At 35.2% G+C, this 24,480-nt stretch overlaps 3 protein-coding genes across 5 annotated transcripts in view; 1 reads left to right on the plus strand and 2 right to left on the minus strand.

The window, feature by feature from the left end:
• The window catches only part of LOC127865886 (uncharacterized), a 177,588-nt gene that overhangs the window by 139,334 nt on the left and 13,774 nt on the right, over nt 1-24,480 (minus strand). The gene's annotated exons all lie outside the window — the stretch shown is intronic.
• On the plus strand, nt 218-3,446 carry LOC127865892 (uncharacterized). Of its 2 annotated transcripts, none has more exons than XR_008042810.1 (4): nt 218-578; nt 1,328-1,427; nt 2,208-2,320; nt 3,148-3,446. XR_008042810.1 is itself a non-coding variant. In XM_052405943.1 (4 exons), exons 1-4 carry the CDS (start codon nt 512-514, stop codon nt 3,251-3,253), a joined length of 336 nt encoding a protein of 111 aa, XP_052261903.1. In that variant the 5' UTR covers nt 218-511; the 3' UTR covers nt 3,254-3,446. The 2 variants fall into 2 exon arrangements, 1 of the variants encoding a protein (XP_052261903.1); XM_052405943.1 differs by having other exon boundaries at nt 1,328-1,377.
• Nucleotides 20,754-23,095, minus strand: LOC127865889 (uncharacterized). The gene is made up of 3 exons (XM_052405937.1): nt 22,837-23,095; nt 22,106-22,435; nt 20,754-21,708 (listed from the first exon to the last, which is right to left on the minus strand). The coding sequence occupies exons 1-3, from the start codon at nt 22,850-22,852 to the stop codon at nt 21,479-21,481; spliced, it is 576 nt and encodes a 191-aa protein (XP_052261897.1). The 5' UTR covers nt 22,853-23,095; the 3' UTR covers nt 20,754-21,478.

A 24,480-nucleotide genomic window follows, 5' to 3' on the forward strand; every position in this document is an offset into this window, starting at 1 on the left:
ATATATAAAACAATCTATCTACTCTGGGTTAGCGCGTTATGTTTATAGAAATCATCCGATCAGTGTCATTCTGTATACCTCGTAAAAAAAGTCAAAGGCGTTAATTTGTAATAGTAACGTGTTAAGTACTAGGTGATTCATATGATGATGATTTTTGTAATTTTAATGGGTACCTTCTGCAGTCATCTGAAACATCCTTTTGTACCCACGAGCGCCTGGTAACGTTGGCAAATTACTTCGCTGAATCATTACTATGAAACATTATTACTTGATCAGAACAAATTGTGTTGGTTAAAGAAATATTAAAAACGAACGAAGCCGGATTTTATTGTGAGATTGAACAAGATTTCGACGTTTTCAAAAATACGTACAAGACTCTGAAGTATACGAAACAACAAGGCTCGTCACTGATTGGCTATAGCATGTTCCTTCTTCCTTTTCAAGAATAGTATTTAAAATGCCGTTGTTGTGATGTTAGGACAATTCGTTTTGCTGACGTTAAAACCTAAAGATGAAAGTACTTCTGTTTGGATCTTTGGCAGTGTTGCTGGTCTGGTCCTCCATGGCCATGTCCATAGGTATGTACCTTTGTTTTATGTCTTTTGTAAATATCTTGTATTTTTTCTCATATCGTAATTAAGATAAAGCTTGTTAAAAAAAATATTAGACTGAACAAGTCGTTAACTTATTTTTGTGATGGATATTAAAAAGGACATTTCAACATTAGAAATTATACAAATAAATACGAAAAATTTCAGTTTTGTATAAAAAATATGTTATTGTAGCATTTATTATTTTATAATGAAATGAATTAAGTTATTATTGTTAAATGCGGTTTGAAATATGTTTATCTACTATTAATAAATTTACATTAATTTCTGCAACTGCTAAATATATTTTGGTAAAAGAGAAATACGTCGTCTTTTTTGTATTTTGTGTCGTTCATTTAGCTGTTGGGAAAGCAACTGTGCTTAGGTTAGCTCTAGTGTTGAAAAACTGGCAAACAAAAATTAAATACATCTAAGTTTTCTGGATTGCAGAATTACATAATAATACAATATTTTTCCCTTTAGCAAAAAAGGAGGTCTTAATTTGAACGTATTCATGTTAACTTTGACTAAAGCACTTGTCTTCTGATTATTATTATTATGTGCGTATCGCCTCTCTATTAATTTATCCCATGACAACCTATGTTTAAAACTGTCCATTTATCGAACTTACGCCGGAAAAGTATGTCATCGGTTCCCCTAACCAGTGTTTATAAGCAGCCGATACAAAGGTAAATCCAACATTCGTATATGATGTCAAACCAACTCTCCATTTTCAGATGAATCCATTGACGAGGAAGTTGCAGATGCCCTTGATGCTCGAGATCTTGTAAGAGCAGAAATAGGGATATACACAACTGCGTTAACTAGCTTAACGAAGTAAAGTTATAAATAATTTCACGATTAACACATATTTACTTTTTATTTACAAAATCAGCTTTTTATTGTAAAATGCCTTTTATGGTATGATTTTCAGTGGATTAGAGAATTTTATTGGTGAAAGAAAATTTGATATCAGTGAAAATATAAAATTATATATGTTCCATCACAGTGAAATAATAAGAAAAAATCACAATATGTTTGCATCAAAAACTTCGGTCTATCAGTATTAGTTACTTTTCCTTACACATGTAAAGGCGTGTAGAACATTTACACATACGTTTGAAAAGAAAACTCTACGAAAACTAGTGGTCACAGAAAAATAATATTATATTTTTTGTCTACAACCACTCGGAAAACAAATGCGACCATTCCCCTAAAGAAACACATATCTTTTATGTATCTACCGCCCATGCATTTATCTTAAAATACAATGCAGAAGATCGAATATTGACCTATTACTGCCAGTAAAGATATTAATAAACATTCATGTGGTGAGAATACGAAACTTCAATGCTCGTCACAAATTATCCTGAAGCATAAATAACATTTTAGTATTTATATTGAAAATTATCGAGCTAATGTGTAAAGAGGTGTTTCAATATGCATATAGTGTGATAGAATCGAGTTAAAAATAAAGCTGATAGTGCTTATAAATCAGTCATGGTGGCTGTCATGAGACGTCATGTTTCCAGCTAATATTATCATATGAATACGTATCTTAGCAACATTATTTCTCATTCACACTGTTTCTAATTTTGCCTTCCGTTTTTGTTGCAGACACCCGCAAATGTGAAAGAAGACTGCGAACTTAAGTGTCAGAATGCAAATGAAAAAGAAATAGTAAATTGTCTTGCGCTCTGTGTGATCGGAGACGCCATGGAAATGGCGGGGTAAGAAACTATCATATTATTTGAACGTAAACATTGACGCTATCGAACAAATAATGCTAAAAGCCAAAAGTTTTGAAAGGTTTGAAGTGTAATACATTGATGATTTAGACAATTTGGTTCATCATTTAAAATCAATGACATTGGCTACTTAAGTAAAAACCTGTATATAGTAAAATAGTGATGTGTCGTGTTTAATTGCATTGAATTGTTAAATTGTAATTTAAAGAATGTGTTTGATGTGTTCGTTTTTATATAAAAATTCTAAGATGCTATCTCAAACCATATTTACTAAAAAATAACGCTGGAAAATGTATTCTAAAGGATCTCTGAAAAACATATATTAATCAATTATTTGCATTTATGCAGTGATCTTTAAACGTCTTGAACCTGAAACGTGATATCATAGTTTGTTATTTTCAACTTATTTGTTTCTCAGCTGAAACTTACTTATATTAACTGAAATTTGTATGAAATATATCTAAGTAAAGGTCCAGCAATAACATATATAAATTTATCCTCATTGAGCAGTGAATATTTACATATTTATCACTGTGTGTTCAACTATTGTCTCTATTAACGTTCCGTTTCGCAAAACATTGAACACTGTAAAAGCGGTTTTAAATTTTCCTGGGCTGACAGTGTTTGTTTTTTATATAAATATTAAAAAGACCGCATGCACAGGGAATTCATTTGTGTATATTAGTACAAGTCGATTTACAAGTATTATTGCAAGGCTGTTTGAAACGCACTGACTGCATTACGATATGCCAGTCTCTTGATCTGTATTTGTATCATATTTTCATTAAAAAAACTTTATTTTATTTTAGGTCTACACCAGCACCAAATGGGTCACCTCAAAAGCGTAAAATCAAAATCAATTGGCGGGAGGTTGGAAGGGTGGTAATCGCCATTATTAAAGAACTCATAAATTAGCAGCAATCATTATCGTGTTCGAATATTAATCTTAAAACCAGCATCAAAATATCACAAAAACTCTAAAGGGACTTATTTGCAGAACATTATGTGTGTTAGAAATTTCATAATATGTCATAATTTCAAAACTATAATAAACATACTTACAACCTAAATATTGTCTGACAAAAATTGAAATAATAAGTAAAATACCATCAAATGTGTTTTGTGTTCTTATGTTTTGAAGTTGTTTGAATTTTATTATATGTGTTTGAAATTTCATAAAATGCCCTAATCGCAAAACTATCACAAATATACATACAACCCAAATATTGTCTGACAAGAATTGAAATAATGAATAAAATGCCATCAACTGTGTTTTGTGTTATTATGTATTGAAGTTGTTACAGTTTTTCTGAAAGAATACACAATGAGCCACGCTATAAGAAAACAGGGCTTAATGCATGTGCAAAAAGTGTCGTCCCAGATTAGACTGTGAAGTCCGCACAGGCTATTCAGGGACGACACTTTCCGCCTTAACTGCATTTTCTTCAAGAAGAGTCTTCCTTTAAACGAAAAAGCGAAAACAGCGGGAAGTGTCGTCCTGATTATGCGGATTTCACAGGCTATTTTGGGACGACACTTCACGCACGTGCATTACACCCCTTTTCACAGAGCGAGGCTCACGATAGATTTAGCTATTTTGCTCCAGTGTTAGTTTCTGTTCAATTATGACTTGGCAATTTTAGTTATAAATAGCCACAGATATATCAACATTGTGTCACACATGCTTCAAACACATCGCTGTTTTACCTGCAAATTTCTTGAGTAAGAAAAAATATGTTTCTATATGTTCATATTTTGTTATAATTGTACGTATGTTTTAAGCTGTTATGTTGCATATGTTCGCTTAAAAACCAGCACAGTTACAGTCCTTAAAACGAATTACATGTATGTCATTTTCATACAATGATGGTGTAAACAAGATTTTTCGCGGGAAACAACAGTATTTCAGTCATATCACGAGGGTCATTTAATGATCTTGCAAATTTCCTAGGTAAGCTGGTTTACCGGTATCTAAGGTTCATACTTATATAAGTAACTGACAACTGCCCTACTTGAATCAGAAGGGAGAGTATGGTCGAAGAAGGATCCAATAGCCAATCACCATACAAGGTATGGTGTCGATTCGGGGATTTGTAGTCGAGCTCTCTTCCAACTGAACTAGCCAGCCCGACATTAACCATAGTAGGGGAGCGTGTACTATACAGATATCCCACGAAATATCTATGAATAGTATGTTACCACATTGACATATCGATTGATTTCAAACATTAATATAATGAAACCTAATAATCTTTGCATAACTACTAATGCATTTCAAATGTCAACGTGTTCAAACTTCCAAACGAAGGTTCCCGCGTTTGCCCTACGGCGAAATTACAATTAATGTATTTCAAAACTCATTGATTTGAAACAAACGTTAGTATAACCAACATGGTTGTTTTAGTAAACTTGATTGAACTGCATTATTCAAATATAGAACGTTACTTCAAACACGCCATCACGTACAATATTGTGTTGGTTCGTGCTCGGCGTACTAGCCCATCCACCTACCATGTCATGTAATCGATCAACTGTGTCAATGAAGTTACTCTAATCGATTATGCGTGAACCAAGCCAGTCGCACATAGTATGATCTATCACGATTTTCATGGTTTAATGGCTTTTATTTTTACTACACGTCTGGCGGCAGATTAAATGATGTCGCGGCAAGTACGGGATGTCGCAATACCACCCCATAGTATGAAGGAATGTCGGTCGCAACACTCCTTGACTCATGGTTGTCGACGTTTTACATCTCTTCAACAAACAACTTTAAGAATGCTCCCCGTAAATACTTCTCGCGATCATCAGCTCCTCGCCAAATGCAACGGCGTTTGTAGTCAAGAAAAAGAACCCGAAAAGAAATTCTTAGGCCGATGTTTCCGGTCGTGAGACGTGGTAGTGAAAAATCGTAAACAAAGAAAAATTATTTTTATTAGCACATTTTATCAACATGAACAGACAGCAGACGGGTTATTCGAATGGTATTAGCACAGGTTCAAGATTTGCACCACTAAATAGCGAAAATTCCCATGAAGAAATGCATAAATCGAGAAATGGCAAGCGTAAACGTCAGGAGTCAGCGGGTGGGGTGTCGACCTTCAGACACTCATCTTCGGCGGATAGCTCCCCGATACGACAAATGTACTCCACCGATACCTTACAGCATTTAGAGAGCAAAATTGACACTATATTAGACGGCATGAAAAATGTATGTTTGTTAAAATGCCGTGTTGACAATATCGAATCCAGTTTGTACTACAATTGTGCTGCACAAAACATCACCCACGAATGTGCACTACTGCTTGAATACAAAACATAAGAGCTTGAGGCCCGGCAGAAGGAAAGCTTCATACTTATTGCGGGGGTAGATGAATGCGAAAACGAAAATTGTTTTAATACAGTTCATGAATTTCTGCGAAGGTCACTCAACATTGACAGAGGTGAAATCTCAGTCCTGCGCGCCAATCGTGTCGGCAGACGCACCAGCACAAACAATACACGACCACGGCAAATTCGAGTCATGATGAGCCACCCAGGCGTCGTTTACAACCTCATGAACAGCGCACGTCGACTTGCCGAAACTAACTTCAGCCTCCTGAGAGACTATCCAAAAGAAATAAGCGACACCAGGAAGCAGCTATGGCCCAAATTCAAGGAAGCTAGGTCAAAGCATGGTCCCCGTAACGTCCAGATGCTTTTCCCAGCAGCACTCCGAGTGAACGGACGAATCGCCGAGGATTTATTTCCAGAATGGTACCCTATCCTCAAAGGGTCAAGAATATCAAACATCCATGAGCGCATCCATAACTCGGTAGCGTCCAGTGTAGAAATGCTCCGCCACCAGTAAAACATACCGCTCCACAGCCTACAAGACCCGCCAAAAAGAATCCTCAAACACACGCTAACAAATAACCCATACAACTCGCTGACGAAAGGTTCAGACAACAGCCAGTAGACCTGACCATTAAAATGCAGAATCCAACCGCTCCGCCGAGACCAAGATCAGCACCAATCTCGCCTCGCGGAAAGGGACCATCCAAACCCAAGCAAACGCTGCCATCACATGTTACTTCAACGGACAATGATGGAAACATGTCTGATGAGGAGGCGACCCATGGCGACCCACCAAACTCACCACCAGTGAACAGTATAAGGTGCTAGGAAAACACCGGGACAGTCAATCCGCATATTGCAAAAGCCCGTTTTGACAATGTTTTATCGTCCAGTGTCACTGACAATATATTTGTTAACACAAAACAATTTGTTACAAATAACAAACATTCTTATACTATTTGTGAAAACATTTCTGATCGTGCATTTGTTAACACTAATAATAACATGAAAGATGATCAATATCAAAATACGTTTAAATGTAACTCTGTAAGTAAATCAAGTTTTCATTCCATTTTTGATAATGCCATCCAGGCTCCAATCGTGTTCGATGATAATTTAATCCTCGCACAATGCACCCTCGCAGCCGACACATACATAAACGTTGAGTCACTCCCAAAGAACACTCACAGTCCCAGTCAGGTATCCAGTAAGGTACACATTTTATTAGATACGCCTTGCTCCTCAATCATCACATATATATGCGATTCATGCTTAAATTACCCATCCTCTCCCAAAACACGCCATTGTCGCCACACTCAACCGCTACAATCCACACCAGTCGCACAAACGGATTGGATGTTCCAAAAAGCCAAGAATCCTTATGTTAGCGACGACACAATCTCAAATCTAAAGGATTGCCAGCCAAATGCATTTACTGCCGCCACTTTGCCCGGATCAGATGGCGATGATGTACACCGTGCACTCCCCAATTCCCGCTCCCGGACATTACCCCCAACGCCTCTCCATGCAATACGTCCGTTCCTGAAAGTATAAGAAAAAACACGATAAGTCCAATATTAAAATAAAACCCGTCAGTAATTATTAAAATTGAAATGCTAAATGTATGTGGACTTACGAAAATGTGGTTTTACCCGGATTTCTGTGAATATATTAATTAGTTTGACATATTTTGCTGCACAGAATGCAAAACAGACGAGCATGATATAACTAAAATTGATGGATTTGAGTTTTTAGCCCAACCACGAAAAATGAAATTTAATAGAAAGTCAGGGGGTTTGGGTATTTTTGTCAAAGAAAAATTATTCAAATTTGTGGAAATTTTTAAAACTTACTCCGATTATATCCTTTGGGCAATGCTTAAAAAGGGTTGCATTTCAATCGAACACGACGGCCTACTTGGCATAGTGTACATTCCACCTGAATCATCAAGATTCTTTAACCTAGATGAACTCAATAATTTCGAAATAGAGATTACTGATATGAGCAACAAATATAGTCACGTTATAATAACAGGCGACACTAACGGCCATACAGCCCATTTATCCGACTTGTTCATTGTTTCATTCCATCGTTCATGAAAAAGTTGTAACTCTGTTGCTCTGGTATCTTCAATACCATTGAGTAATTAAACGGTAATTAAATTGAATGCGTTTTAATTCCTTTTTATTATTGTTAGCTCATCTATTTTTTGAAAAAAAAAAATGAGCTATTGTCATCACCTTGGCGTCGGCGTCGGCGTCTGCGTCGGCGTCGGCGTCCGGTTAAGTTTTGCGTTAAGGTCCACTTTTCTCAGAAAGTATCAATGCTAATGCATTCAAACTTGGTACACTTACTTCCTATCATAACGAGACTGTGCAGGCAAGTTATGTAACTCTGACTGGCATTTTGACAGAATTATGTGCCCTTTTTGTACTTAGAAAATTGAAAATTTGGTTAAGTTTTGTGTTAAGGTCCACTTTATTCCTACAGTATCAAAGCTATTGCTTTCATACTTGCAACACTTATTAACTATCATAAGGGGACTGTGCAGGCAAAGTGATGTAACTATGACTGGCATTTGGACGGAATTATGGGCCCTTAATACTTAGAAAATTGAAAATTTTGTTAAGTTTTGTGTTTTGGTCCACTGTACCCCTAAAGTATCATAGATATTGCTTTCATACTTGGAACACTCGCAAACTATCATAGGGGGACAGTAAAAGGACAAGTTGCATAACTCTGTTTGTCATTTTTACAGAATTATGACCCTTTTTTGACTTAGTAACTTTGAATATATGGTTAAATTTTGTGTTTCGATCCACTTTACTTCTGAAGTATCAAGGCTATTGCTTTCAAACTTCAAATACTTTCATGCTATCATGAGGTTACTGTATCTGGCAAGTTGAATTTTACCTTGACCTTTGAATGACCTTGACTCTCAAGGTCAAATTATTAAATTTTGCTAAATTTGCCATAACTTCTTTATTTATGATTAGATTTGATTGATACTTTGACAAAACAACTCTTACCTTACATACATCAATAGACTCCACCCAAACCATCCCCCACGCCCCCCTGGAACACAAATATTTATTTTTATTATTTTAATTTTGAAATACCGTCCAACAATCGCACCCAAGAATCCCCTCCCCCCCCCACATCCCCCACCCCCCAACCCCCCGATTTTTTTCCGCATTTTTGGAAGATAATGAAATAAATGACCACACCCCCACACTATACACCCCTCTTCACTCCACCCCTTTCTCCTTTGTGATTGAAATTGAGAGTCCCTTCACCTTTAAAAAAAAATAGATGAGCGGTCTGCACCCGCAAGGCGGTGCTCTTGTTTAATTTGAGTTACAATGCTATGAGGTTAGATTGGTGCTGTATTGTGCTGTATTGTGCTGTTTTGTACTGTTTGGGCAATCGGTCACTTGCCTTAAATAAAGGACCTACTAATTGTTTATAATAATAATTCAATACTACTCCAGCAGCTGGAGTTTCACTTCTTTATATTCATAGAATTCGACGATTTCTTGTCCGAATACTTTGGTTTCGACAATGACATGATTAATAATTTTAACCATAAGTATAATTTACTCAAATATAATATGTACATAGAGAGGAGCTCCTGCGATCCTCAAATAAACGGAATAGGCAAAACCATAATAAATATTTGTAAAAACAACAATCTTCTCATCCCAAATGGAATATTCAGTAAAGATAAGACTATAGGTCGTTCAACATTCAAAGAGAATTCTATTATTGACTACACCCTTTGCTCAGTACATACCCTAAAATACTTACACAGTTTTGAAATCGTAGAACTTTTCCCGGTTTTCTCTGGTGGCCACTCTGTGTTGTCCTTGAACATCAAACCTGAAAAAGTGATCGAAAATGAGAAAAATCAAAATCCTAAACAACACAAAAATCGGCTATGGAAATCAGATAAACAATCCGATTTCGTCTTGAATTAAGAAAATCACGATTTAACACCAATTTACTCGTTACTTAATACTTCAAATGGTGCGGCTCATACTACCACTACCACTTCTTGCACTACTACTACTACTTCTTTTAATACTACCTCTGCTACTACTTTTACTTCATCTAACATAACTACTCTTAACACAACAACCACCATCAACATCAACAACAACAACAATAATACTATTCAACACGACAATTCTATCTACACCGAAAACAATCATCGCAACAACAACAACAGTATCAATATGGCCCTCACACAAATAGCACAAATATTCCATACGACAGCCGTACAAACATTTCAATCAAAATCATTTCATCATAAAAACCAACGACACACACCACATTCAATCAAATCTAAACCCTGGAACGGGCCTCAATGTAATAACAAGAGATTAATCTACAAACGAATGCGTGAACTCTACAATCAAAACAAAACATCAGACAATAAAAACGCACTGAACCATGCAGGCAAAGAATACAAACGAATCGTGCACTTCCATTACAAACAAGAGATGCGTTAGTCAAAAACACAATGCCCCCTATTGCGCCGCTTTGAAGCCATATATTTGACATTTGACCTTGAAGGATAAACTTGATTTTGAACTTTCACCACTCAAAATGTGCAGCTCCATGAGATACACATGCATACCAAACATCAAGTTGCTATCTTTAATATTTCAAAAGTTATCGCAAAACTTTAACCGAGGTTAAAGTTTTGAGGTTTAAGTTTTGGGACAGAATGACAGACAGACAGACATAATGGCAGACAGACAGAATGACGGACAGACAGGCCAAAAACTATATACCCCCGATCATTCGATCCGCGGGCATAAAAACATATGCGTCGTACTCAAACCCAATTACGAACCATAAAAAACAAACAACCAAAGCATTATTGGAATTACCTTAAATCACTCGAAAGTCACAAAGACGAAATTAAACAAAGCATCAAACAATTGTATACATATTTCAAAGACTTACACACAACACCAAATGAAAACACAAGTGACCATGACCTCTATAGCGTTGAACCTAATATGATCGACAAAAACACTGAAACTACCCTTAACTCTCTGATCACCAGTGATGAAATTGATAAAATGATCAACAAATGTAAAAACGGCAAAACATGTAGCCAGGCCGACAATATTTCAATGAATATATTAAAACCACGAAATCTCTGATGTTGCCAATTTACACTAAACTTTTCAATATGATATTTGACAGTGGAATTATGCCAGACACCTGGTCCAAAGGTTACATCTTTCGAATATACAAAGGAAAAGGCCCACGCGATAACCCTGAACATTATAGGCCCATAACGATCTTATCCTGTCTAGGAAAACTATTTACATCCGTCTTAAATGAAAAATTAACAAGGTATAGCAATAAAAATTCTATAATCAACCAAAATCAAGCTGGCTTTCGTAAAACATTTTCAACAACAGACAACATATTATGTCTTAATTTTCTTATAAACCACATGAAAAAAAAAGAGTAAGTGTTTGTGGGCTTTATAGACTTTATCAAATGCTTTGACCTAATCACCAGAGCAGAACTATTCCGTAAACTAATTAACAACAATGTCCAAGGAAAATTCATTCAAATTATAAAAAACATGTACGACAACATCAAATCATGTGTCCAAACAAAAAATGCTATTCAGCTTTCTTTGCCTGCGACCAGGGTGTCCGACAAGAAGACAACCTTTCTCCTCTTTTATTTTCCTACTACCTTAATGACTTACTCGAACACCTTAAAAACAGTTACAACAAAGGGATTCAAATTCAATACCAGGATAGAGAAACAATGCATTTTCTTGCACTAATAGCCATACTGTTCGCCGATAACACGTTTCTATTAGCAGATTCCCCAAAATCTTTTCAAAAACGTCTAGACGATTTCGAAAAATATTGCAAACAATGGAAATTAACAGTAAATGTAGATAAAACGAAAGTCATAATATTTGGAAACAATTCTCATTCAAAATAAACAATAAACTTATTGAAATAGTAGACACTTATAAATATCTAGGAACATACTTAAGTCACAGTGGAAGTTTTTTTTAAAGCAAGAACACATATTGAAGAACAAGCAAACAAAGCACTGCATCTACTATACAAAAGTATAAACAATCTCGATCTTCCACTCGACTTGCAAATATCATTATTCGATAGCACAATCCTACCAATTCTAACATATTCCACTTAAATAATTGGATACGAAAACACAAACAATCTGGAGAAAATACATACATCTTTTCTCAAGAAAATAACTAATTCCAGAAAATCAACTCCCAATTCATTTCTCTACGCAGAGCTGGGCAGATACCCAATACAAATACGAATCAAAACAAACATGATAAAATATTGGTCAAAGATAATAAATGGCGACCACACAAAATACACATACATCCTATATAAGTATATGCTAAATAGCCCTCAAACTTATAAATGGCTCGACTGCATTAAACAGATATTAAACGAAACAGGAAATACATATATTTTCGAGGCCCAAAATCATATCAACACAAACAACGTCCACCAGGCAATTAAACAAACTCTAATGGATCATTTTTTACAAGAATGTGAAGCAAAACTTAACACGTCAAACAAAGGCAAACACTATCTCCTGTTCAAAAACAATATTAAACTCTTTAAGTACATAACATCACTTCCAAGTAACCTTAGAACAAACCTCATTAAATTCCGAACTGCTAACCTCAAACTGCCGGTTCAAAGATGGTCTAATATTCCTCGAAACTTAAGAAACTGCCCCTTTTGCCTCTAGCTAGGATTCAGAGAATTAGGAGACGAATTTCATTACGTCCTTGTGTGCCCACACTTCACAGAACAAAGGCGTCAATTGATCCCGAGATATTACTCCACATGACCAAATATCATCAAATACATTGAATTAATGCAGTGCAACAACGTTAACATGGCTAAACGCACAATATCTCGTTATCAACCTTCAAATATTGAATACAAATTATGTCTTTGTGTGTTTTACTAAACCTTACCATATGCTGTAAATTGTTGATACTTTTCCCTATTTACCATCATTGGCGTTGAGACTCTTCTTACATTTAATTAGATCTTTGTAATACATACATTTTAATACTAATATCTGCCATTACTATTTTCGGACGAATATATTCTTTATGTGACTTAACTAATATCATAACGGTGAAATATTCTACTTAAATAACCGCAGAAAACTTCTATAAATGAAAAGAAAAATCTGTATGAATTTGTATCACTGTACCAATAGTAACTCAATACAAAGATATAATCCAAATATAAAAAATGTAAAGCACAACTGTCCCCGGTACGACTTGTTTACAAAGATAAAACTTCACTTATATCTCTGTTATTGAAAACATGCTTCAAAATATGTATATCGAAATACATGTGATAGAACGCACTCTCACGACCAATAGCGATGTTTATGCTGATGCCATGTCTGTTATTATCATGTAACATGACAGAGATAAAGATATTGTGTGTGTGTGTGTGTGTGTGTGTGTGTGTGTGTGTGTGTGTGTGTGTGTGTGTGTGTGTGTGTGTGTGTGTGTGTGTGTGTGTGTGTGTGTGTGTGTGTGTGTGTGTGTGTGTGTGTGTGTGTGTGTGTGTGTGTGTGTGTGTGTGTGTGTGTGTGTGTGTGTGTGTGTGTGTGTGTGTGTGGTGCGTGCGTGCGTGCGTGCGTGCGTGCGTGCGTGCGTGCGTGCGTGCGTGCGTGCGTGCGTGCGTGCGTGCGTGCGTGCGTGCGTGCGTGCGTGCGTGCGTGCGTGCGTGCGTGCGTGCGTGCGTGCGTGCGTGCGTGCGTGCGTGCGTGCGTGCGTGCGTGCGTGCGTGCGTGCGTGCGTGCGTGCGTGCGTGCGTGCGTGCGTGTGTGTGTTTAAAACAGTTTCTATCCAATTTCAGATGTTCAAGTCACCAGTGGTAGTGTTATTTGGCTCTATGATGTACACTCTTCTTTCATTATTTGAATTTGTGATAACAAGTTGTAAAGCGTCAAATCGCTTTTCCGCGAAGAAGCCCCTTTAAAAATACAATAGTATCGTTTAGTTTAGATCGGTAGCTATATATTAAGTTGATGATCCGTATGAAAATTCGAACCCGCACGATATGATACAAGGTCGTCAATTTATAATGTGCTCCAGCAAATCTCATCCTTCCATAATTTGTTGCTGTCATTTTACCACTAGGGGTCTGTACGAAGTCGTGTTACTAATAATATACATGTACCTGTTAGAAATACAAACGAAATACTTACTAAATCAATCGATGAAATAAATGGCGACTGAACAAATATCACATTTATCCTGCTCTCTATTTTTCCTGGTCCTGTATTACCATGCTAGTTGAACTATATAAAATTACGTCATTATATAATCATGTCAACATTTAACAAAGCCATTTAAATGAAAACGTTTTCTTTCGAGCAAACACCAAATTATCATATATTGATTGTTGTTGAGTTTGTGTTATGACGCATAAAAGATGGCGTACCATTACCAGCATGTTATTTTGAAACAAACAAAATGAATGTGTTGTTTGGACATTTTGTGGCCTTAATACGTATATCAGCCTCGTGCTTTGCGATATTTCATATTGCCATAACCAGAAGTCGTTACATTTTTCATAAGAGACAGCAAATGTAATGCTGTGTTTGTCACTTTTACGAATAACACGGCTCAATCCATCAACGCATACACCTGAAGCAAGTCCCTATCGGTATATCTCGTATATAATTAGTTGTATATAAAAAAAAATAAACAAATATAACTGAGTTTTACAAATCACAATTGGTAGTTTAAAATAACATAAATATACAGAGGCTAAATCCACGTTTCATTGCATATGGGTAAAGAAAACAAATATATGCCATCAAATCGAGCCTTTTTTCGAATTGCATATATTTATTTGAACAATTAAAAATATACTGTCTCATTTAACCAGATTATATTGTTGTAATGATACAGTATCGTATATTGGAATATTGTAGTGTAAATAAAACACATTTTTATTAGTGTTCAAACTAAGGTTCCACCGTTTGCAGTATTTAAACTGTTTAAATCAATGATCACACACGTGGGCATAGACACACTGTTTAAATCAATAATAACACATGTGGGCATAGACACACTGTTTAAATCATTGATCACACACGTGGGCATAGACACACTGTTTAAATCAATGATCACACACGTGGGCATAGACACACTGTTTAAATCAATGATCACACACGTGGGCATAGACACACTGTTTAAATCAATGATCACACACGTGGGCATAGACACACTGTTTAAATCAATGATCACACACGTGGGCATAGACACACTGTTTAAATCAGTGATCACACAAGTGGGCATAGACACACTGTTAAAATCAATGATCACACACGTGGGCATAGACACTGTTTCACTCAATGATCACATACGTAGGCATAGACACACTGTTTAAATCAATGATCACACACGTGGGCATAGACACACTGTTTAAATCAATGATCACACACGTGGGCATAGACACACTGTTTAAATCAGAGGTCACGCAAATAGGAGTATACGTGTGCACATAATATCAACTCTGTTCAAACTAAGTTATGTTAAAAATATTTAAAATGTATATAAACAATTGTACATTTTTCGATGAAAGTGATATATTAGCTCTATGTGTATGTTTTACAAATTGTATTCGATATTGATGTTTTCTACCTCCATTATTTTCACTTCGTTACCTCAGGGCTAAAATATCTCGATGTAATGATTCAGGTCGGATATAATGGGATTCGAGTATCGTTATGCTGGATGTTAATGTCATGATTTATCAGCTGTCAAAACGTTACGAATTGAGATATAATTTTCTTGTCTCATGGGATTCTGCATGAAGCTCATTACAAGATTTTGTTGTAGATACTAAGTTTAAATAATGAAAGGAATACTGTAAACATTTGATAACTTTTGTGATGTACTGTATTTATTTCTTAATATACATATTAAATATTAACATTACTTTCTTAAAAACCTGTACTATATTACAGAACTTGAACAGAACTTTAACATGATATTTTATGAAAACCGGATTCCGAGGTATTGGACAACAACACCACAGTCCAAGTTTAAAGCATTATAATTATTGGTTAGTAAGTCTTTTGATTATATGCGGGCTTATATTGATTACATGCCTTCTAATTTCACATAATCTCTTTTTATCAAAATAATTAGTTTCATACAAAGTCATTTGAAGGGACATTGATGCTTTCATGGTCATCGTCAGCGATATTTTAATACTATATTTTATACAACTGTAAAACTATCGAACAATGAAAAGGGAAAATTCAAATGCCACATAGATTTATTTTCACACTGTCAAACCAGCTGTATCCACTAGCCTTCGGCTAACGTATACAAAATAAACTATAAAATACAAAATGTACAACATAAACTCAACTTAGTGTTATTCATGTTGTGTTCAATAACTCGTCAATCCGAATTAATTCGTGATATAAATTGTATAAACTCAGTCATTTATGAAACTTTCATTTCGTTTTAGTTTATGTTGATTATAGTGTAATACTGTTGGTAATTTCAGAAATCATTCGCAGCATCCGGCTTGTACCGTGTACCGAGATGCCACGCCTGTTAGTGTCGGCAAAATATCTCCTAGCATCTATATTTCTCAACATACCTACTTGATCAAAGCAAGTCATAATTGGTCACGAAAATATTAAAACACGCGAGCCCGGATTTACATGTAAGTTTAAACGAGATTTCGACGTAATCAAAATATATACAAGACTCTAAAGTATACAAAACAATATGTTAGTCACTGACTGACTAGTACGTGATCCTTCTGTCTTAAGCGAACCCGCATTCCAAGAAAAAAATGAACGAGATTTAGACGAAATAAAAAAATGTACCGCGTCTGAAGTACACGAAATAATGTGCTCGTAATTGCAAGATTAGTATTAAAAGTCCCGTCGTTGTAATGTAAATGCAATCAGTTTGGTGACGTTTCAATCCAAAGATGAAACTACTTCTCTTTGTTGCTGGTCTGGTCAACCTCGGCCTTGCCCATAGGTATGTACCTTTTTTAAATGTATTTTGCCAATATCGTGTTTGTTTCCCAATATCATGGGTTCAGGCCATATTCCCAAAATTACGAGAACAATCCCTTTTGTTTGTGAAATGAGCATATAAATGAATGGAGTACAATCCAAAATTAAGAAATGTTTGATCACCTCTTCAGAGCAAGTGTAAAAGAAATACTTTAGCTGACTCTTAAAGAATAGAAGAAGCCACCGAGGCAGACAATACCGACGTGGTTGAGACAATGAAATCACACTTTTTTAAACGATTGAAGCGAATGCTAAACCACTGTCACCAAAAACACGATTTACAAAATCAAATTTGTCGGAGCGATTACAAAAGTTTTTTCCCCATTTTACCCATTTATTTACCCATAACTTTTGACCCAGGGGTCAGATCAAACTTCCGTCGCCGTCGCCGTCGCACATATGCTCATAGCTACCATGTGTGTCAGTTTTAAGGTTCTAGTGCTAATAGTGTAGGAGGAGATAGTGGCCGAACGGACGGATTGAAAGATGGAGACCAATACAGTATATAATGATTTTAAAACACAGACCTGGCCAGAAACGTTAAGAAATTATCCCATATGTGATAAATACAACATTTGTATATTTATGTTAAACCTAGATAAATATTTATCGATTCATATGCCATTTTATATTCGAAAGTCGTTTGCTAGATTCCGATGTTCTTGTCATAAATTAGTCATTGAAACAGGTCGACATTTAGTAGAAAATTGTAATTGCACATATTGTTTAGTTCCATGTAATGAGTTCTCTAATTCTTTTTTAATGTACAAAAAAAAGTCGAGAATGATATGTATATTTTGTAATGGACCCATTGTGATTACACTTTTTAAAAAACTTGCAATTTTATGCATTCTTCCGAGACAACACAAAAGTTAAAAGGTTATGAATAAAAGAACCACAATAACTGACCACGCTATCCTAAAATCTCATCATGAGCACTTTGTTAGCAAGATCAATTTCAGCGTGTGTGAATAAGCGATCCTATGAGCTTAATTTTGCTCTACGGCGATTTGGGGTGGGCAGTGTTGAAATCAGAAGAAACTTAATTTCAAGGAATAACATCAGTAACAATCCTCTTTTAATAATGATGAGATTAATTAATTCATTTTTAAACCGATAGGTTATTTGCATTTTTCTAAATAATTGCTATTTATATTAAGTTGTTATTAATATAGGAGCATTTACACATCTATTATATTATTGTTCCAACAAATATGCATTAAAAATAATGCCCCCCCCCCCCCCTCTACGAAGAACAGGAGGCATATTGTTTACTGTAATTACTGGATGTCGGTCGGTCGGTATGCCTGTCGGTAGACTAGCTCGGTTGCGATCAATAACTCGCCAACGAATAAACCGATTGGCTGGATACTTCATATATGCATTGGCCTTCGACAGTAGATGACCCCAATCGAAATTTGAGAAAGTAGGTCAAAAATCAATGTCACTGTCACAATAAGTGTGAAAATCGTTTTCGATCAGTTACTCGTCAACAATAGACCGAATGGCTTGATACTTCACATGTGCATTGGCCTTGGACATTCGATGACTCCATTTGCAATTGGGGCCACTAGGTCAAAGGTCAAGGGTTCTGTCACAATAAGTGTGAAATCGTTTCTGCTCAATAACTCGTCAACAAGTTGATCGATTGGCTTGATACTTTACATGTGCATTGGCATTGACAGTAGATTAAATCTATTGAAATGGGGGTCACAAGTTCAAAGGTCAAAATCACTATGACATTAACAGTTAAATTGGTTTTCGTTCGAGATGTCATTAAATTATTGCGTTATTGATGTCAAGGCCCTGTTGTTGTTTTTTTCTTTTCTTTTTTTTTTGGGGGGGGGGGAGATCAGTCTTCGACCCCGGAGCTCTTGTTATAAAATACCCTGGATCTCTGAAATATGAATGTAGATCTAATTGAACGTATATTAATGAGTGATCCGATTTAAACCCTGGGTAAATAATTAATCGGCGATACAATTTACAAGGTACTGATATTTAAAAAAAATCTAAGCGACAACATATAGGCGTTCAAGTGTTTGAATGCCTTATGTAAACATTTTATGCGGATTTTTAAAAGGCCATAAATCAGGTAAATCATTGTTTTCTATTATTTCATTTCTTTGTTGTAACATTATTGTTTGAATAATCGACCGTTCAATTTATCTAAATTATACAACTTTTTTCTTGTATTTTCTTTTTCAATGTTTAAAGCCTTCCCCTTATAATTTCCTGATATTCTAGGATAATTTATGTAAAATCTAAACATTTTTTGATAAAAAATGCCAATGTCTAGAGAGTTAGAACAAACTCCGCTTAAGAAAAGGCCTCCTCCCCATTGATGACCCCAAGTCGTGACGTTCATATCTGTATTACAGTGTAAATCTTGAAGAAAGCATATATTATCCCCCGCCAAAGGCGGAGGGTTATAGAATTGGCGTCATCCGACCGTCTGTCCGTTTTTGAAATATATCTCAGAAACCATACAAGATAACTATTGATGCAAAACATCAAAGGGCGTCGGGAATTTCAGTGTAAAAGGCACTCAATGAAGTTACATGGAACGATTTTCTTCTATTGTAAATATTAATATATTGGCCGATTATTTTAAACAAAATAGAGAAAGATAAAGGTATAACCATTATCTATGATTGTGTGTTATAACCCCCAAATAACCATTATCTATGATGTTGTGTTATAACCCCCAAATAACCATTATCTATGATTTTGTGTTGTAACACCCAAATATTTCATAGTTCATTTTATTTACATTGGTTTCCTTTTTTACTGGCATCCGTGTGCAGTTTTCATTAATGGAACAGAACTGTGTAGGTTTTTAAAAATCTGCTTCATCTTGTAAGCGTAATTGCATATTTGTCTCAACTTCAAGGGGAAGTGATTCTGAACTTATTCTAACGTTACTCATTTACGATAGGGGTTGAGTACTCATTGATATGAAAACACTGTAAAAGTTTTAATGTGTTTACAAACCTCCCCCCCCCCCCTCACACCATCTCACACATATATTCCATGGGCATAATAAAAACAAAAAATGGTTATAATAAAACAGCATATTAATTTAAACTAAAATTTCTACATCAAAACAAAAAGTTAACATAGAACACAAATAAAATAATTTGATTCTACTGGGGCTCGAACCTTGGGCCTCTCACATGTGAAGCGAGCGTGTAACCAATACACTACGGAACCGCTTGAAAAATCACCTTCTAACTAAGATATTAATAAGTGACTGTAGTGTAACGGTTATCAATAAAGCAATAAACCGTGTAATCGCTGTCGTTTGTAAAATTGAAGAAAATACGCGTTGACCAAAATTCGAACGGCAAAAGTCTGCGCTATTCTTACAAAAACCACAAAATAAATATATTTAGCCTATCGTATATACGTATTGCTTTATATGCAGTCTTTTGCAGCGATATGAAAAATCTTGTTAAACCCATGTTAGCGATTAGCATCAGGACACACTCATTTTCATTAGATAAGTAACGTATGGTACTGTGCATTATCTTAGTAAAGTGTGTATTAATATAAAAGTGATTGGAACAATCATATAAATGCATGCTTAAATGATATATTTGGACATAACCAATAACTATAAGTTGTTGTTAATTACTAATTTCTGTTTGACGTGTTCATTGCTTGTACGGTGTTTTGAATTGGATGATATCTGCCTCGCGGAGTATGTTCACATTTACGGGGTGAGTGGTTTGTTTTTCTATATGCGATTACACAACGAATGCTAGAAACACCTCAGGGTCCTGCAGATCAACGGCTTATCTTTTTAGTGTGCATATCAAATGCAAATTCAATATCTGAATTGCGGTTTTTGCGTTTCCTTGTCACACAAAATCTCATACGTTTTGATACGATACGATGACCCTATATTAAAAGTTTAAAACATGTGTATGGACTAGTTTTGGTTACATAGAAACAACTAACCTAAAACCATATTTTTTATATGCAAATTCAACAACCAAAAACATACTCAACAACAAATGAATCTTGATAAATGAAAGGCACTAAAGCTAACGAATTTAACTACATTAAATTCAAGCACATGCAACAGCTCTTTAAGAGTGTATACTGCTATCATCACAATTAATTTGTAAGGTGTATACCAGCAAAACATGCGCAGCGTCGAACGAACAACAGTGCTAGTACGAGTAATGTAACACATGTAGCAAACATGTTTACAGTATGTAGGCTAGTGATCAATGGTCTATACAGTACACGATAATTAATAATAGTTAACAGTTAACATAAACAGTTCTTAATGCAGATGTCGACTTTTTGGAACGGTCAATTCGAATCATGTTGGTGTTTTAAACGCTAAAGGCAACATGGAAAACATATTAGTTTAACTCCAACATCATAGACGCCGCGAAATTTCAAAATTATAAGCTTTCGCGTACTGTTGAACAAATATTTTATCATGTAATTCTCATAACCGTGGTTCAAGTTAAAAACACACAATAAAACAGAACACATTATGAAAGTATTATATTAATATATATAAGGTTATAAATCATACATAATACTATTAAAACTTAGTTAATTCTGATCTGCAATTTATTTTCAATCTAATTAAGCAACATCTTAACTATGAATATCGAATACAAAATATGTTTTGATTCAACAATAGATGGTAAATTCGAACTTCGCAGTTTAAGCGGTGTAGGTCTCTTTTAGTCTCTCATTGCGTATAACTGGCTTGACCATATCCTTCAGGAAACCGTAGCGCTTGACGGGCAGAAACCGCTTGGAGTAGTCATAGTCACGTTTAAGTCTCAGCAGATTTTCATGGAGTCGAATGAATTTTTCTTCAAGTTCGGATTTCTGTTTTTTTCGCTCATTAATAAGCTTTGCCAAATCGTTCTTGTTCAGTCCTTCAATGTCTGAATGGAAATAAAATAAATCTTGTTAGTATTATTTTGTATCTTATTATAATAGTGTTCGTTTGTATTAACCATTTAACGTTGTTTTACAGTAGAGAAATGAATATACGACTTAATATTGTATAATAGTAATACCAATATGTATTGACGAACTTTGAGGTTATTAGTGGAACTAAAACAAAAGCAATCCAGATAATAAAATCAACATTAACAGCAATATTAAACATACACAAAAAATCGTTGTTTTACATAGCAAGGTGAATACTAATAATATATGGATTTAAACGTTTCGCATGGTGTATATGGGCAGCGCTTGGTAAGATAAACCTAAGACAAAGAATAATGTTTTTGCAAATTGTTCATGAAATAGCTAAATATTAGGTTATAGACAACTTACCGCTTCTTTCAGCTTCGAATTCTTTTAGTCCTGTCGACAACTTTGAATAACTCTCTGTAAGTTGCAACAATCGAGATGTCCTACCGCTACTGACTCTTTTCTCATCTATCGACTCATCGTTCGTCCGATTGGCGGCAGCATCTAATACTTGATCAGTGACGCATGCCTTGATCATGGCTTTGAGTTCATTGTTCCTCGTAAGCACGAAACGTCCCTTGCTAGTTTCGAAGGTGTCCGCTAGGCGTAGGACGACCTTATAAAGATTGTGATATCTATCGTACAATTCTTTGACACGCCGTGATAGTTTAGCACACTCGTCCTTAATTTCGTCTGAAACCAATTTTGAATCAATCAAGACGTTTACATCTGTTTACCGCGAGCCGTATGAATGCAGGCTATGGTTGTAATTTATCATTTGTATACTTCACGTGAATTTCGTGTTTAATTAATTAAAATGTGTTTATTGCTGAGTCGATGAACATGACTCAATCTCATTACATATTTACGAAAAAAGGCATTTAACAGTATAACAAAAAAAACGTTTAGACCCTATTTTATTACATCCACAAAACACTACATGCGAATCGTTTTAACGCGGCGTTAGTGTTCCAAAATATCATTTTGATCAAATTTTTATTATTTGAAAAATAAATAATATATCTAGTAGAAAAATATACAAGTTTCTATATAATATCATTAATACTTTGAAAATAAAACTTAAATCTACTCACCGATGTCCTTCCCCATGATTTAAGTAGAAGTCATAAAGAAGTTTACACGAGAAAACGATTTTATCCGGATGTTAAAGTTTTGTTACTGGTGTGAGTGTAATATGATACCAAACAATGAAACTCTAGCTCATACAAACATGTTAAACGTCATATATGTTGTTATGAGTGGTAATGTGACACATGTTAATAAATATTTGTTTACACCATCATCAATCCAGTATACTGTACAGCAGGAAGCCGTTCAGTGAACTTGAACTTTCACTTCAGCTTCTCACAATACTGGTGACAGTACATGTACATGTATTGCTGGCTGTATACCATCTCGTCATCGTCAACTGCGTATTTCAAAACAATGAACTGCGTAAGTATAGCTTGCGCTCAATGTTGTTACTTTGAAATACATTAGCTGATGTTTCAACGGGATACAATTACATGAAAAGGATTGGATTACATATTTTGATTATGTCAATAATTCTCTAAGTGTGACGTATTTTAGTGTTGACACTAAACTGCTTATGCAATATGACCTAAAATATATTTAGACAATAATAAATTTAAAATAAAAAGAAGAAAAACCTCCCAGCTGGTATCGAATCAGGGTCATGTGAACGTGCCACACACATTGAAATAAAAACAAGGCATAGTAAATTTAAGTATAAATAAGAAACATATTTTATCTATGCCAATCAGAATATATATGGTGGTTACAATGTAGAAATCAACCTCTTTTGCGCTTTAAAACTTAAAAATAATCGCGTTTGTCGAAATGGACGTATATGTCTAGAAATCCTACTTTCGGTTTTAAAAGCGGTACCGTTTGAAAAATAATAAATAACTTGCTTACTAGGCTATAGTTTTAATTTTATCTATCTCAATTAGAATATATCTGGTAGTTTCAAGGTAGAAATCCGTCATTTTTGCGCTTCAAAAATTAAAAATAATCGCGTTTGTCGAAATGGACGTTTACGTATAGAAATCCTACTTTCGGTTTTAAAACTTACAAAAAATAATAAAGTACTTGCTAACTAGGCTATAGATTTAATGATTATTGTGCGCACTTTCAAATTGCATTTATATGTATTGATTAACATGTACTTCATTCAAAGGTGTGTGGCTTTAACAAGAGCACCCTGAGAATCCTTGAACACTCACATGAGAAACTAAAGCGAACACGTCTTATACACGAGACCCCTGGTTTAGAGCTAATTTTGAATACGAATGCATACATTGAACAGATTAAGTAGAGGACCACTACACGATGACATCTTTTAATATTTACAGCTCTGAACTCTGTATTATAAAGAAGATTTTCTTATGTTATTTCGCTCTAAAAATATATATTAAGTAACTTCTGGTGCGTGGTCAGTTTTGAAGAAGTTGTACAATCTATGTTGATGACCACTATCTGGTTTACATACCTTATATCAAAGCTGTGGACCTTGTTGTTTCAATGATTTTAAAATTAATTTTGCTTTTCGTTCATGTTATAAATGTGACCCCTGGGGTGTGGTCAGTTTTTAAACCAGGTTCATGATTTGTATTCAAACTGCTGAGACCGTTGTCGAAGCCAGTTTTGGCCATAAGAGCATAATTTGAACAAACTTGATAGAGGACACGTAGATGATACCATATTCCAAATATGTA

Source organism: Dreissena polymorpha, chromosome 2, assembly GCF_020536995.1.
Source record: "Dreissena polymorpha isolate Duluth1 chromosome 2, UMN_Dpol_1.0, whole genome shotgun sequence".
Lineage (NCBI taxonomy): Eukaryota > Metazoa > Mollusca > Bivalvia > Myida > Dreissenidae > Dreissena > Dreissena polymorpha.

What these genes read in the sequence shown, in the direction of transcription:
- LOC127865889 (XM_052405937.1), bottom strand. An exon ending in ATTCGAAGCTGAAAGAAGCG is followed by an intron (nt 21,709 to 22,105) that starts GTAAGTTGTCTA and finishes ATTTCCATTCAG; the next exon opens with ACATTGAAGGACTGAACAAG.
- LOC127865892 (XM_052405943.1), top strand. Translation starts at nt 512, where the DNA reads ATGAAAGTACTTCTGTTTGGATCTTTGGCAGTGTTGCTGGTCTGGTCC. An exon ending in CCCTTGATGCTCGAGATCTT is followed by an intron (nt 1,378 to 2,207) that starts GTAAGAGCAGAA and finishes TTTTTGTTGCAG; the next exon opens with ACACCCGCAAATGTGAAAGA. An exon ending in GACGCCATGGAAATGGCGGG is followed by an intron (nt 2,321 to 3,147) that starts GTAAGAAACTAT and finishes ATTTTATTTTAG; the next exon opens with GTCTACACCAGCACCAAATG.